Raw genomic sequence first — 13,917 nt, 5'->3', positions numbered from 1 at the left:
TGGGATAAGAGGCCAAGTAACGCCATGTGGTGCACCAAATGCATTGTTAGGTCCTATTAGGGCAGAATACATTTCCAAGCTTGAAATGTTTTATGAGGATAAGGCTAGGGAGAAGGCCATCCAAGATGGGATTGCAAGGAAGAGGGAATTATTAGAAGCCATGAAAGAGAGTGGGTATGATGATTATGAGATTCAAGACTCAACTTCTATCCCTTCCACCAATGACCCCTTTCACTATCTTCATCCTTCTTGTGGCCAACCATCAAAAGGAACAAAGAGAACAAACATCCAAAGTTTTTTCTCATCTTCTGCCAACATTGCCTCTTCTAATCCCACTTCCTCCCAGCCAAGTCGTCAACCCGCTTTGGATCAACATTGGAAAAAACAATGCAAAAAAACTTCTCATCAATACATTGCTAGATGGTGGTATGATTCAGATATCCCATTTAATGTTGCTCGCTCACCTTATTACCAAGCTATGTGGGACTCTGTTATAGCTGCAGGAAAAGGCTTCAAAGGCCCTAGTATGCATGACTTGAGGGGAGCTCTTTTGCAAAAAGAGATATCTTCCATTGATGAGTATTTGGTTGAGTTTAAAGGTTCATGGCTCAAAACAGGTTGTTCCATCATGTCAGATGGATGGACCAATGGAAAGAATCGCACTATCATTAATTTCCTTGTTTCTTGCCCTCAAGGAACCATGTTTTTGAAATCAGTCGATGCATCTGATAAGGTGAAGGATGCAACCCTTCTATTTGAGCTTTTGGATAACATTATTCAGGAAGTTGGGAAGCAGCATGTTGTGCAGGACATCACCAATAATGCCTCAAACTATGTTCTTGCTGGAAAGATGCTTGAGACCAAATATAAGACCATATTTTGGACTCCATGTGCTGCACATTGCATAGACCTCATGCTTGAGGATATAGGCAAAGTGGAGTGGGTAAAAAACACTGTAGAGCATGCCAAGTGCATTACAAAATACATTTACAACCACTCATGGTTATTAAGCCTAATAAGGAAAAACAATGGGGGCAAAGAGCTTGTTAGGCCTGCAATTACGAGATTTGCAACTCACTTCCTCACGTTGCAATGTCTTAATGGTCAACATAAAAACTTGGAGAAAATGTTTTCCTCTGAAGAATGGTCTAAATCTCGGTGGGCCCGTAGACCAGATGGAAAAGACACCAAAAAGAAACTGTTAGACAGTTATTTTTGGAAAAGGTCTGTAGAGCTTGTGAAAATTACCGAGCCACTTGTTAAGGGGCTAAGGATGGTGGATGGGGAAAAATTGGCCATGGGCTACATTTATGAGACTATGGATCAGGAAAATGAGCAGATACGAGCAGCTTACAAGGACAGGTTAGCTAAATATGGTTGTATATGGGAAATCATTGATAACAGATGGAACAATCAACTCCATCGTCCTATACATGCAGCTAAGTATTTTTTGAACCCAAAGTATCATTATAAAAATCGGCTAGGAGATCTGCATGATGGGGAGGTCAGAGCTGGATTGATTGATTGCTTGGAGCGCATGGTCCCTACCCATGCAGACCAGTGGGAAATACATAGACAACTTACTGTTTTCACTATGGCAAGTGGTACCTTTGGCAAAAACTTGGCAAAGATGGCAAGAGATGTGGACCAACCAGGTAAGCAATTCCAATTTCCAATTTGTTTTTCTTTTCAAGTTAAAATTGTTTACGTTCTTTACAATTCAAATTATAAACTAAGTTACTAATTAATGTCTTTTTCTTTGCACAACATTGGTGGGAGTCATTTGGTGGCCAGTGCCCTCAATTGCAAAGGTTTGCAATTAGAGTCCTCAGTCAAACTTGCAGTGCTTCATGTTGTGAGCGCAATTGGTTTGTTTTTTAGCGCATACACACGAAGAAGAGAAATCGTTTGGAACAAAAACGGTTAAATGATCTTGTTTTCGTGCAATACAACCTTCGACTGAGAAGGAACCAAATGATGAGCAAAACACCTGATCTAGATCCCATTGTGTTGGACAATATTGATCCAACATCAGAATGGGTGGAGGAGACTGAAGAACCTGTGTTTGAGGCTGGTTTTGATATCGACATGGCTTTAGCAGGGGATGAAGCAGATTATGTGGTGGCATCAGAACCATGATCAGTAGCGGCATCAAGGAAAGGCAAAGAACCAATGGAAGCACTAGTCGTGCAGGTCAACAAACTCGTGCTTCCATTAGATCCACTTCTATTGTTATTGGTGGCATTGATACTGAGGTTGTAGATCAGGCTGGGGCATCCTCAGACTCTGAACCAAATGATGTCTATGTATCTCCTGATGATGATCTTATGGCTAGTAGTGGTGATGAACTTGATGATTGATCATGTGTACACTGTAGACTTGTAGTAAGCTAATGGCCTCATAGCTTGTAGCATTGTTTTTGGACTTTATAGGCCATTTAGAGCCTCATTGCGTATGTATTTTGCTATTTTGTCCATGATATGTATTACACTCAGTGCCATTTTGATATATTCACCTTTACATGGTATATAAATGAGCAAACTTTGCATATTTTGTCTCTATTGGCTTGGAATCATGGTTTTAAATCTTAAAAATAGTTTTGTTTCATTAAACATTAATTATTTAATGTATTTTTCTAAAACCGGTTCGTTTAGACCAAACCAATCCTGGTTAGACCGATTCCAGTCGGTAAATCGGTTCATTAGGTGGACCGGTCCGGTCATCGGTTCCGGTTCTAAAAACATTGAGTAGCATGATGGAGCATGATGAGAGAGAGTTGCAGTGCAGATGCAGTGTTGGGAGGAAGGACTAGCAGCAGCACGAATGCAGAGGAGTTGTCGTACAGATGTAGCAATGGCAGTGGTAGAGCCATGGGCAATAGTACAAGATGCAGCAGTGCAGAGGATGTTGGGCGGGAAGGCCTAGCATCAGCACAGGTACCGGTGTCGTATAATTAGGGTGATGCTCAGTGGTGGAGTATTACTAGAGCACAGTCCTCGCTAAGAGGGAGTGTTGATTTAAGGTAGCATCGGATGTGCTCTAGCCGTGAAAATTGGTGGAAAGGCTAAAGCACGTGAGATCTCCAAGACCCAAAAATGGCTTGGGCAGATTCTAAAGGGTGAAGGAGATATTAAAATAATTAATATTTTTAATGGAGTTTCTAAGTGTAAATTTAGGAAAAATAAAATATTAATGGGTATTAATATAAAACTGGGTTAGAAGATTCTAAAGGACATGGATCAAGCCAAATTTAATCTTAGTCGTTGATTAGAGATGTAATCTTGGCCGTTGAAGACTCAACAGAAAAAATATAAGAGGAGGCTTGAGGGTCAGTTGGAGAATACACCAGAGTGATCAGTCATTCGATTTTCTAGAGCAGGGTTTGCTAAGAGAAATCGAATCAATGATCAGAGTTGCAGCGAGGGGCAGTGAGTACAAGGCAAAGAGGCAGAGATAGTGCTGGAAGACCAACACAGAAGTAGAGAGGCAGACGCAGAGCCAAAGGGAGCCACGCAGAGACTAGTAGGGACTGCGCAGAGACTAGAAGGGCCTGCATCATCCACGTAAAGGTTGCAGGAGTGATGCAGAGGGACAGAGAAGCTGCGCAAGGCCTCAGAGGGCTAACGCAGAGGGTTTTAGGCTGACACAGAGGCCAAGAGGGCTAACGCAGTGCTTCAAATTGTGCTGGAGAGGGTTTCGTGGGGCATATTTTCTGAATATCTACTTCAGAAGAGAGGTATTACTGCCAGATTTTTTATCTCTGTCGGGTGAGCCAGTTTGGCTCCCAATGTACTTAAAAAAGCTGCTTAATAATAAAAACCCTCAGAATTGTTGCATCGATTTTCCCAAGTTGGGTTTTTCTGGGGACAATTGTCCAAAAATAACGGTGTCACTCGTGCGTTTGTCTATTTCTTTCGGTTGTTGATGTGTAGATGGTTGAGACTATATTGTGTTTATTTCAATATTTATATGGTTAAATAACTTGCTAGTAAATAAACAAGTAGGTGAAATAAACTAGAGTATAGATAAAAATTTAACAGGTAATACTTAGAAATTTCAACATGGTATCAGAGGGTTGCAAATCACAAGAGAGCTAAAGGCGCCAGCTGAATCAGAGAATTTTTTAGAATAGTTTTCGGTGGAAATCACATCATGATTCATTTGTCGACGCGTTTCGAACCAACCAGTGTGGTTCATCGTCGGGACAAATGAACCACACTGGTTGGTTCGAAATGCGTCGACAAATGAATCATGATGTGATTTCAGCTGAAAACTATTCTCAAAAATTTGACATGGATCACAGAAGCCTAAATTCAACAATTGAATCAGAGAATTTGCAACAGAAACAGTTGTCCCGAGTGACAGAAGTTGTTCCTAGGCAGAAAGCAGCAGAGAAGGGTTGACGCAGAGGGTATGCTTCATCAGTTCGAGCCAAAGAGAGGCTAACACAAAAGCAGAGGAAGGCAGAAGAGGCTCACGAAGAGCCACGCAGAGACCAGGAGGGTTGACGCAGTTGGCCAAGGGAGAAAATCAACCTTGTCGGGATTGCGCAGAGCCTAAAGGCTCAGTTCTTCAGTTGTTGGGGCATAGGAAGCTGTGGGCAGATTGCAGAGAGTGAGGCTGGTGTGGTGTTGTTGTTGTCAGGGAAGAACAGTACCTAACGGAATAGAACCAAGGTAGAGGGAGTCGCTACCTAGGCAGATTTCTAGCCAAGAAATCCAAATCAGTGTTGCAGGAGCATAGGAGATCAGAGAGGTGTGATTCCACTGTTGGCAGGAGGATTTCCAGGAGGGAAATCAAGACTCAGAGGGAGTCTAGAAAAAAACTTACAGGAGGGAAGTAGAGACTCAGAGGGAATCGAAGAGAGAACTTTTAGGAGGGAAGTAGAGACTCAGAGGAATCGAAAAGAAGAGCAGAGATGGCAATGAACGGACTGAGGGATCAGGGTAGGTTGGACGGAGCATCCAACTTTGTTATCTGAAAGGCCAGGATCATGTCTGTTCTGGATAGACATCGCATCAAGGCCTTCGCCTTGAGAACCGTGGCTATCCCAGTCGACCCAACTGATAACGAAAAGTATGAGGATGCGATGGCCAAGTCTAAGTGCATAATCCTTGATGGGGTCAAGGATTATGCGGTCTAGCATGTTGCGGAGAAGAATACGGCAAAGGAAATGTGGTATAATCCTTGATGGGGTCAAGGATTATGCGGTTCAGCATATTGCCGAGAAGATACGACAAAGGAAATGTGCGACACCTTAACGACGTTGTATCAAGGCACTTTCGTGCAGAGGAAGATGCTACTGGAGAATCAGCTGCGGTCATACTAGATGCAGAAGGGGGAGCAGATAGATCAATTCCTCGATAGGTTGCAGGAGATCCGGGACCACCTAACTTCCATAGGGGCCACGCCGGATCAGGAGTTGATGGTGAGGACCGCCCTAAACGCAGTCTCCAAGGAGTGGGATGCATTCGTCCAAAGAATTCTCAAGAAGAACACGGCCTTATCCAAGATGTATTCTACCTAAAGGTGGAAGCAATCAAAAATCTAAGCCACAAGGTTCTGCATGCAAACTAGTAAGTAGTTTTCTAATGATGAATCCCGCAAGTAGTTGTAAGAGAACAAGTTAAAAATGACTACAACAACACAATAAATATTATCTTAGGAAAACTACCAAATATGTTACAAAAATAATCTACAAGAGGCTAGACCAAAGAGTATGAGCAAGCTCTCCTCTTTGACTAGCCATGACTTAGCTCTTTAAAATAGCCAGATATTGATAAATGAAGTGCAATACGTGAGAAATAAAATTATTTTAAGTTTGATATTTTGATGTAAGAAATAAAAGCTTTTAAGAAACTTGAAAGAATCCCTGCAAGAGACAAATAATATATAGATGAGACTTTGGAGTTCAACACATGCCGGTTCTCCTTGAAAATTTTTCAAGAATGGGTTAATTCCTCTGAAAATTTTCCCTCACACTTGAAAATCTCGACCAAATAATGATTCATCTACAAAACTTCACCACAAATCATTAAATCGACATGAAACTAAATAAGTGCAGTGGAAAGAATTCCTAGAGATACATCTATTATCCACTAGAATATTTATTTTCCTAAAGCAAATAATCAAAATCAACCCTTTGATACCATGTGAAAATTTCTAGACTCAAAGGAACCCCTACTGCAGCAAATCTGAATCTACTTCACCTACTTGATTTTTTAAATTACATTCATCAAGTTACTCTTCTGAATACTGAAGCAAATTACTTCTGCAACCTACACTAATTAAATATTTGATCTCATGAAACAGAAAATAGAGCAAAGAACAAGATACGTAGGACACACTTATTTTTGGACATAATAGTCCCCGGAAAAACCCAATGCAGAAAAATCGGTGCAGCAGTTCCAAGGGTTTATTATTATGCAGGAGAAATATCTGAATACAAATCTAGATGCTCATCTAGCAATCCTCTACAGAGAAAATAATGGCGAAAAATCTGAGTGAGTTTTACCTCACTTCACCCAGCAGAATTATGGTTGATCTGGCACAAGACTGGCTAACCCCGGCTATTTCTGCACTGGCCTTGCGTAGGCTCTGCGTCAACCCTGCTTCATCTTCTCTGCCCTCTGCATCATCTCTCTCGGCAGTTCCGGTTGTTCCGACAATTCTAGATTTTGCTTGACAGGCAGATTTTTTGCTCTGCGCTGGCCCTTCTGGCTTTGCGTAAGCACTGCGGGCCCAGACTGACCCAGCGTCAGCGTTTCCTGGCTACTACGCTGCCTCTCTGCAAACTCTCTCTACCTCTCTGTCAGTATTCTCCGAAAAGTCCTCCTTCCGGATTCTCACTGCCCCTCTACTGTTGAATGATCACTTAGTTCGAATTTGTCAGCTTCCTAGCCCCATAAATCAAACTCTAGATCAATTCTCTCTCTTTGTGTTTCCAAATGAACCCCAAGACTCCATTTTATATTTTTCTTCTTGAGTCTTCAAAGACCGAGATTAAATCTCTAATCAATGGCTAAGATTAAAAAATGTGTTGATCCGCCTTCTAGATCATTCTCACCCATATTTTGATTAATACCCATTAATATTTTAATTTCCCTAAGTTTAGACTTAGGAACTCCATTAAAAATATTAATTATTTTAATAAAATACAATCCGAGTGGAATTTCACCAAACAGTTTCTGGGTTCTTTAGAACTCATGTGCCTTAGCCTCTCCACCAATTTTCAAGGCTAGAGCACTTCCAATGCTACCAAAAACTAACAATTTTGAGTGGATTGTATCAGTTATAGCTTGTTGGTCTAGTCCTTAAATTTCAGCAACTGGAAATTTATTCTTCTAACTGATTAATTGTGCAGTTTATTTGCTACGGCGAACAACAAATAAATCACACTACAATTCTTCACAAATAAAAATGTTGCAGAAATAAAACAGGAACCCAAAAATATAAATCCACACACATAAAATTTGACACAGTTATTTTTGGACAATTGTCCTCGAAAAAACCCGATGAGGGAAAATCGGTGCAACAGATGAGGGTTATATTATTATTATGCAGCAGTGAAAATTCTCAGTACAATCTATGGATGCCCACTTGGCTATCCAATTAGCAAATATATGGCAAAAAATACTAGAGAGAAAATTCTCTCACACCACAAGCAATCCCGACATTGCTTGCCTCAAAAAATTTGGTCATCTAAACCACTGCGAAGGCCCTGCATTGCCTCTCAGATGTGAGGTTGGACTCCGTCTTTGATCAAGTCATCCTGCCTGTCTCTGCTGCTGGAAGTGACTCTCCGAACCTCTGGAAGACTTTCCTAGCCTATGAAAGTTGAATCGATCTCCCTCTCAGCTAAATCGAACTGCTAGACTAAAGCACTTGTGCAGCTTCTCTATGGAATAATTTTGTCACTTGTTGATGCGTCTCCGAAACTAGAAATCTTCCTCTGGACTTACTGCCTCTACCCATCACTGTCTCTGCGTTCCCTCTAGCTCGAACTCTCTCTGTTGAATCATTGCAACTGGGAAGCTCGATCTCTGCCAAGGAACTCGACCTCAAGTGTGTTTTGCTCCAACCCCATCGACCTCCTCTTATAATCTCTCGTTGGCTCACCAACGGCCATGATTAAATCCTCATCAATGGCTAAGATCATCTTTAAGTCGATCCATGTGAGTTTCTAGAGAAATCTTACCTTTCTCAATTAATTCATGTTAATTAATCACATTTCCTAAGTTAGACTTGGGAAATATTTAATTATTGACTAATTAACCTAATTGAGTCATCTCTAGGTGTTTTCTCCTTAAACTTTTTCTGGGTTTTGGAGTTTTTGTGTTTCTGAGCGTCTCTGACCAAGATCGAGACTCAAACACCTGTCCTATGCTACCCAACCATCAAAAACTAACACAAACCAACCCTCCAACTGGACTTTTGCACCAAGTCAATGCCTAGGCCTGTCTGACCAGCCGATCTGACCAGTTACCAGTTCAAACCAACCAGTTTTTAAACTATGGTCTTCGCCCATCAATCACTTTACAAAATATAAATTATAACTTCCATTTTGCTAAAGCTACTTCTCCATTGCGTCTTGAGCTTATATTACATAGATTTAGTCATCCTATTCTAGGGATGCGACCTTTGTGCAGGAGGAGAGCTGGCCTGAAGTGAGAGAAGGAGCTACTATGGCGACAATGGATAGCCTCTCTTAATTCTTCCAAAGTCTTCCTTGTGCTTTAAGACTTTATCACATAAAGTGAGGGTTTGGGTGGTACCAGACCTATACATATATTCGCATAATGAACAATAAGTAAGCAAGTGTTGCAAGTATGAGAAGGAAGCTGATCTTTGGCATGCCCTACAATAGCATTGCTTCATATGGCAAGTTAATAAAGGGCCAAAACACCTTGGAAAGTGGAATACCACTCCGAGATATTAAACTTTATTGGAGTACAACCTGGTAAGACATTAACTTTAAATATAATTCAAATTTACTGCACTGCAGGTCTGGGGAATTGCATCTTAAGATACTGGAGCTCTAACGAGACTTTATATGACCTTGAAGCATTCAAAACACATTTTAGGCAATCAAATTGAAGTGCATATACTTGAATGGAATGCATTGGCTTGGACTACTAATATGCCATAATAATACAAGACAACAAAGGTACAGAAAGAAATGACCTATTTTAATTTTGGAAGTATATTTTGTCTATGGAATTTACAGCATGTCAAATTGTTTCTTCTAATGCAAGAGATCTTCCCATTTAACTGATTCCTAGGAAAGGGTTCAAGTTCCAAGACATTATGGGGTACGGGGATTTCAAGATTATGGTCAGTATTCTCACTATGCTAAATCTGCATTTCAAAATAGGCATGTCAAGTATAGATTCCTAGAACAAGAGAATACATAGCCTACCAAATAAAGCAAGGGAGAAACTAGAATAGTTCAAGAAGATATAGATATTCAAATATGACGCTTCCTTTCAGCCATCTCAGATACACCAATGTTTCAAGTCTTTCCTACTGGCACAAATGTTACAGAATAAAGGATATATAGCATTTGCATGGCTTGCATGAGCCAAAGTCACAGGCAATGTGGATAACAGTAAATTAAGTAAAATAATGAAAATGACAGAGTAGAGAAATAAATTTGCACACTTGCACAAGCCAAAGCTGCACGCAATGTGGATAACAGTAAATGAAGTACAGTAATGAAAATGAGAAATAAATTTGCACTTTGTGGAATTTGCAAAAAAAAATCATATATCACAGGCATCTTGTATTATATAAATGATTTCTGTGTTAAGCATATTAAGAACACTTTAGCTCATAGCAATGGCTTACAGTATGCAAAACTACTAATGGGGAGCTCTTGGTTCTTTGCAATTTAAAATTTCAACACATCTACAACACAATAAATAAATGCAAAGAATGGTACCCAAAAAAGCTTTTCAACTGTCTGATGATAAGGACCATATTTAGCTTTTCCTCCGGTGAAAAGAAGACCATTCACAGCTCGAAATTTCTGGCACAGAAAACACAAGAACCATGTAAGCATATGGCCTGATACAAGTAACTTGCCTCATATATTAATAACCCTGAGTAAATTCCTTGCTGCATGTTTCTAGAGGTTTAAGTTTGATAACAGATCAATAGCCTCAGCAAGTAACAAAAACTTCCTTTCTGGCACATACAGCTCTGTTTGCATCTGATTGTAGCCTCTTATCAGATAGTTTCAATAAATATTTTCCAAGGTTGTCTTCCATTTAAACTCCAACTGAAGATGTCAAAGACATGCTCAGTTTTCTTTGAATCCTACTTTATGAGATTTTGGAATAACAAGCTTTTTAAAAATTTAGGCGATAGTGGTATTTTTTTTCTTCAACAACATTACCACTAGTGAATATTATGCTAGACATGAGCTTGTAAGGCCTTAATAAAAGAGGCTGTACGAGAGCTTCCACTTAGTTGGGGCTAACAATTGTATTTATTGTTGTATTGAGGCTTCTGTGATCCATATCAAATTTAAGAGAGATTGTTCGGTGTAAATCACATGATATTTCATTCATAAGTCCCTCAGATCAGTGAAGGATCCTATCAACCCCAAGGACATGAAAGGGGTTTATATTATTCCTTGTTCATGTGGGACCCCCTATATTGGTGAGACTGGTCGCTCCATTAATCAAAGGATTAGTGAGCACGCAGCTGACCTTAAGCATAGGAGGGCCAAGTCTTCTGCGTTAGCAGAGCATGTGGAGAAAACCAATCATCATGTCTGTATCGAAGAGGCTAGTGTTATTGCTAGAGTGTCCCAATTCCATCACCGGAAATTTAGGGAAGCACTTGAGATTGAAAAAAGGCCGAACAATCTCAATAGGGAGGATGGTTGGAAGATCAGTAGTTGCTGGGTCCCAGCCCTCTCCTCCTAGTCGTTGTCTTCCTGTCTTCCCCTCCCTTTGTTTAGTCTTTTCTTATTGCTTTTTAAAATTTCCCCTGGTTTTCTGTTTCTTGTGGCCTTTGTTCTTTATGATTGATTTAGTTGGCGTTTTTATGCTAATAAAGAAAATAACGTGCAAATTAATCTTATTTTTAAAAAAATTTAAATATTAGAATATTCTTTCTTCCCTTAAATTACTTTAATATTTATATATTAACTATTAAATTAGAATTAATTTATTTTTAATTTATTTATTTATAAGTGTTTAATACAGTCCCTTTTCAATAAATATAACTAAATATTCCTATTTATAACTTTTATAATTAACGACTCTAATTTTTAGATTTAACAACTTGGTTCACTTACCATTAATTTAAATTATTTTATTTTAATTTATTTATTTTAATATAGATTTATAATATCATTATTATAATTTAAATTACTCTTTATCATGCCCTTAAATTACTCTATATTTATTTAACTTTTATAAATAACTTTTATTTTAAAATTAATCTAGTTCATAATTGATTTATTTTAATATTCATTTATAAATAAGGGTATGAAACAGCCCTTTAACTTATATTTTAATAAGAATATATCTAGCTATTGCTCTATTATTTATACATTTAATAACTTTTTTAACTAACTTTTAGTTACTCTAATTTTGAGATATAATAACTTTGTTAACTAACTATCAAATTAAATTAATTTAGGTTATAATTTTATTTTTTAATGCATTTTTATAATGGTGAGTGTATAAAAAGGGTCCATCTTATAACTAACCGGGGTAACTTATCTAATTAAATAATGGTTAGTATCATGTCCTAACCAACCGGTCAAATCTAGCCGTTATCAATATAGCCGTTGGAGATTTTGCTCTATCTATTTAACATGCAAAGCCTGATCTGTTCATTCAACTTGTCCTGACGATGAACCACACTGGTTGGTTCGAAACGCGTCGACAAATGAAATATCATGTGATTTACGCCAACGAATCTCTCTTAAAATTGTATTTATCTGGAAAGCTGAGATATATATCAGGTCACTTGGGAACTCTAAACCAGAAAATCACACTACAGGTTTCTAAAGACAAAGAAGACAGTCAATGACAAAGAAAATTAATTGAAACTTAAAAGCCTCAAGTCAGAGCAACAATTAGACAGCAGCTTAAATGGAAAATAACATCAGAATATGAGAAATTGTAGACCCTTAAAGAATGGTAATCTCTACAAACTACCAACAGAAAAGAAAGCTTCAAAAAAGGAGTTTAATCTCTAAACATACAAAATATATCTCCTTATCCCAGGGGGTTATCTCAACTAGTTGTCGCCAATGTTGCATAGCATTTAACAAATTCTTTGCTAGCAGGTCCCCTGTTTGAATCCCTCTGGGTTAGGTGCACTAGCCTATGCCTATTTACTAGGGATATCATCTACAAATGTTGGGAAGCATCCTTTGGGTTTCCCCATGAGGTTTTTGTCAGAAAAAAAATATACATATCCCTTATCCAGCTTTGTTAATTTTAGGCAACAATGGTATGTTTTATGCTTTAGGGCAATTTTACTTCAATTTCTTTATTAACCCAATATCCAGTTTAGCAATCACATCAACATAATAGTAAAATGCAGATAGAACATAAACATAAACAGTAGAAGACAAGCGAAGACAAGAGGACACAAGATGTGGCACCAGCCAAGAGCAAACCCCAATGTGGGGAAACCCTTGATCAGTTCTTCTTATAGTCTTCAATAGTTCAGCAAAGAGAGATAGTACAATTTACAAATCTGATAATTTATAACAACAGCAAAAGAGCCTTAACCAGAAAAGTCAACGCTGGTCAACAGAGCAGATTTGACCCTCAACAATTGGGTCAACTTCGGCCTCCAAACAGCAAGATGAATCAGCCCTCAAAACAGTCAAATTCATCCCAGTCAAAGTTTGGTCAAATAGTCCACCTGCGGTCAGCTGTAGCCACAGTCAACGCTGGTCAAGCAATCAACGGATTGCCTCGATTTCTGTGCCCAGAAATGCGGCCTGCCCAAACAAAAATTCCTCACACAAAACTGCAGTCAAAGATGGTCAATGCAGCCCAAAACAGCGATCTGGGAATTCGGTCAAACCTTGTCAACGTCCAAAACAGAAATTTATCCTTCTTTTCCTTCACACCTTTTGGGCATCTTTCTGTTTGGGCAGGCCGCACTTTTTGGCACGAAAACCGAGCTGATATGGGCACTTTGACTTGGGCTGACCATAGAGATAAATTGCAAACTTTGACCATAGAAATCCCCTCTTTTGACCGAGTTTGACAGGGTTTTTGATGACTATTTTGGGTTGACTTTGACCAGCTACTGAAGTCGAGTTTGACTACAGTTGACCGAGCTCCTAAAGGGTTGTTTTTGTTGAAAAATGTGTAACTAGGTTCGGTCTTCATAAGTATGAAATGTATTCTTATAAATTATAAAATGAAAAGAAATTATTATTATTATTATTATTGGAGCATGGGTTTCATGCTCAAGTTCTTTTATTTTATAGGTCAAGCACCCATTGAGTGCTTCTAGGGTTTGTCCTAGGTCTAAGAGTCATTGTCATATATTGAAGACCCCAATGGGCACATTGTATCTTGTAAAGAAAAATTATTTTTGTCTTTAAAGTGTCGAAATGCCCTCCAAGATCAAGTCGGCCTAAGTGAAGAGCCACGTCTACCCCTTGAAGAGGCCTATATAAAGAGAGGAACTCGTCCTCCAAAGGATCACTCACTCATCTCTCATTCTATGTGAAGAAGAGGTTGAAGAAGAAGGACGAAGAAGAGGTCGAAGGAAGTCGAAGTGTTTGGGCTAGTTCTCTCTCCCACATGCAAGTCGAAGCTAGGGTTTCTACGCAAGGGTTATATCTAGTTCAATCTTGGAAGGAAGAGAGGAAAGAAGTCAAGCGAAGGTCACTTAGGGTATCTCTCTAGCCCTAAGTCTCAAGGAAAGGCA

The 13,917-nt window shown here is 39.0% G+C and overlaps 1 protein-coding gene across 1 annotated transcript in view; it reads right to left on the bottom strand.

The window, feature by feature from the left end:
* Window positions 1–13,917, bottom strand: part of LOC149250797 (gamma-glutamyl hydrolase 1-like) — a 169,969-nt gene that overhangs the window by 115,054 nt on the left and 40,998 nt on the right. Inside the window, exon 2 of the mRNA XM_089459237.1 lies at window positions 9,941–10,027. Coding sequence (XP_089315363.1) covers window positions 9,941–10,027 — 87 coding nt within the window. The remainder of the gene's footprint in view (window positions 1–9,940; window positions 10,028–13,917) is intronic.

Source organism: Pinus tabuliformis, chromosome 7, assembly GCF_031772625.1.
Source record: "Pinus tabuliformis cultivar Carrire ecotype Pingquan chromosome 7, CPIR1, whole genome shotgun sequence".
Classification (NCBI taxonomy): domain Eukaryota; kingdom Viridiplantae; phylum Streptophyta; class Pinopsida; order Pinales; family Pinaceae; genus Pinus; species Pinus tabuliformis.
The sequence above is the reverse complement of the archived record's forward strand: the minus strand, read 5'-3'. Positions and strand labels throughout refer to the sequence as shown.